This window comes from Abrus precatorius, unplaced genomic scaffold (genome assembly GCF_003935025.1).
Source record: "Abrus precatorius isolate BTA unplaced genomic scaffold, Abrus_2018 Scaffold4, whole genome shotgun sequence".
Classification (NCBI taxonomy): Eukaryota; Viridiplantae; Streptophyta; class Magnoliopsida; order Fabales; family Fabaceae; genus Abrus; species Abrus precatorius.
Window position 1 is genome coordinate 19,179,669 of NW_020874384.1, and position 2,382 is coordinate 19,182,050.

The window sequence follows — 2,382 nt, forward strand, 5'->3', positions numbered from 1 at the left end:
AGATTCGCTTGCTTGAGTTTCTAGAATTTTAATTATGAGATATACTACATGCTAGAAGACGTGAATTACTAATCTTCTGTACCTAATTAATTGAAATATTAATTCTAAAATATTATACTCATTACCTACATCTAAAAATCCACATTAGAGTTGTATTTTGTTATTAACAATGTGTTAATTATTGATATTAATAATGTTTTTCAGGTAATTAACATATATTATAAAAAATAAATAAATTGCTAGCGGGTCAATCATTTGAGAAATGTTAGCAACAACAATTAACATATATATCGGTAATCAAGTGTAATAACCTGCAGGTGTAAATTTTTCAGACGTAGATTTAACATTACCAAAACATAAAATATGAAAACTATGACAGTAATAAGTACAACTAGGAAAAAAAAAATTATCTAGCACGTCTCTATCAGCAATTGAGTTTCTCTTCCTTAGCAATAGAATTTTTGCAATGAGCAATTGCAGCTTGAATAGCAGCTTGCAACTCTTCCATGGTGCTGTCATTAGCAGGAGGAAGAGTGGCAGTTGCAAGCAAAAGGCCACTGTTTGTTGGAGAAGTCCTCATAGATGCTGGTGCTGAATACTCTCCTCTTCTTCCTCTCAATTCAGGCTTATTTCTCCGAATCAAGTTCCCTGAATGAGAATAAGCTTGTCCATGGAACCGGACTTTTTCTCTTTTCCCTCTGAAAAGCACTAGTGGCTGCACCATTCTTAGGTACTTTTTTAGTGCATGGATCACATCATAACCTAGATTCTTCTTATGTTTATTTTCTTTATCTTCCTTGTCTCTAACCTGACACCCTTTACGCCCTTTTGTTAATCCAAACAATGAAAAAGTAGGCTTGGACTTACTTTCTTCCTTTGTCCCTCTATTGTTGTAGTACTCTTCTTTGTTGATGATGCTGTTGCTATTGCAATTGCTAATGCTATCTATGGTGATGTTGCTCCTGTTGCTGCTGTTGCAACTGCCACTGTCCTTAGTGGGTTTTTTCTCATCTTCTAAGAATTCTCTGATAGGGAGTGTGAAACTGTCCATCGAATTGGTGGAAAAACGGGGTGATGAAGAGAAGTGAGATAGGAGGTGAAGAGGGAGCAAGTGACCATGGAAGAAAATGTCATCAGCAGGAGTTAAATCAACTGCAAGAGAAGGTGGGGCTTTGGATTTATCATGGATTGTGGTGTTAGAAGAGTGAAGAGAGATTGTGAAGGAGAACTCATGAGAAGGGGAAGAGGATGGTGAAGGTGGTTGTTGCTTTGCTTCTCCTTCAGTTTGTTGCTTTTCCACATCGTTTTCTGTGTTCTTTTGGGGTAGATGTGTTTCCATTATTACAGTTGAGGATGTCTTGAAGAGTAACAAGATTCGATGCAGTATATGAAGTTCTCACTCTATAATCTTTTTTTCTTTTTGGTGGGGAGAGAGAGAGAGAGAGTATTAGAAAAGGGTTGTGATCTTTTCTTTGTTATATGGATGTTAACAAAGCTTTATGAGGGATAAGGGAACCGAAAAACATGGAAAGAAAGAGAGGGTCATTGTCAAAACGCTGTTGGACTTGGTCTGTCTTCTTTTATAACTTTTTCATAAGACATTAACTGTGTGTGTGCGTATTATTTACGTGATTATTAAGCATTATCAATGATGGATATTTTTTCCCCCTTGGATAGAAGGGTGCTATGGAATGAGATAAGATGATATATTTACATAAATATATTTATATTTTATTTTTTTCTCGTGTGTTGAAAAGGTTGGTGCTTTGTTTCGTTGGGTCCCTATCAAGTCCAACAGCAATTGTTGTGCTGGTTTTGGGAATGAGGTCACAAACATCCAAATTTGGCCACTAAAGGAAGATGGGATTGGCATGGCGGATTTCACTCGAAAAATTTGGACTTTGTTTTCCAATCAGTGTGAAGGTTCCCAGAGAAAGAAATCAATCAATTCCATGTACATTTACAAGAGCAAAAATATTGTACCTAACTCAAGGGTTTATCTAGTAGTTTAGGAGCCCAAAAGGAAAAAAATAAAGTTTTAGAACATACTTTTTGGTACGAATTTAGATTAGTTTACTTTCAAATATTCTTTTACTAATTTAATGTTAGTCCTACAACCCAATCATAATGCATCTTGCAACTTAGAACTTCAAAATATTATACTACTTTGAATCTCAGGTTCTAACATGCAGTTATTTACAAATTACATGGATGGTTTTCTGTCAACTAGCAACCAACGTTTATGCATTGTTTTTATTGATATTTTTTATATTTACCTCCTCTAAATTAAGATATTCATTTTAGTGAGTACAACATGGTATTATAATCATTAATGTAAACTTTTAAAATGTATTTTTATGCGTGGCAAAATAAACTATAGAT

The 2,382-nt window shown here is 34.7% G+C and overlaps 1 protein-coding gene across 1 annotated transcript; it reads right to left on the reverse strand.

Moving 5' to 3' along the window:
• Window positions 1-275: 275 nt before the first annotated feature.
• Window positions 276-1,473, reverse strand: LOC113865748 (BRI1 kinase inhibitor 1-like). Its single transcript, XM_027500485.1, has one exon. The coding sequence runs from the start codon at window positions 1,337-1,339 to the stop codon at window positions 425-427; it is 915 nt and encodes a 304-aa protein (XP_027356286.1). The 5' UTR covers window positions 1,340-1,473; the 3' UTR covers window positions 276-424.
• Between the last annotated feature and the right edge of the window lie 909 nt (window positions 1,474-2,382).

Bases quoted from the DNA above. Each gene is read 5' to 3' on its own strand.
- LOC113865748 (XM_027500485.1), bottom strand. From the start codon at position 1,339: ATGGAAACACATCTACCCCAAAAGAACACAGAAAACGATGTGGAAAAG.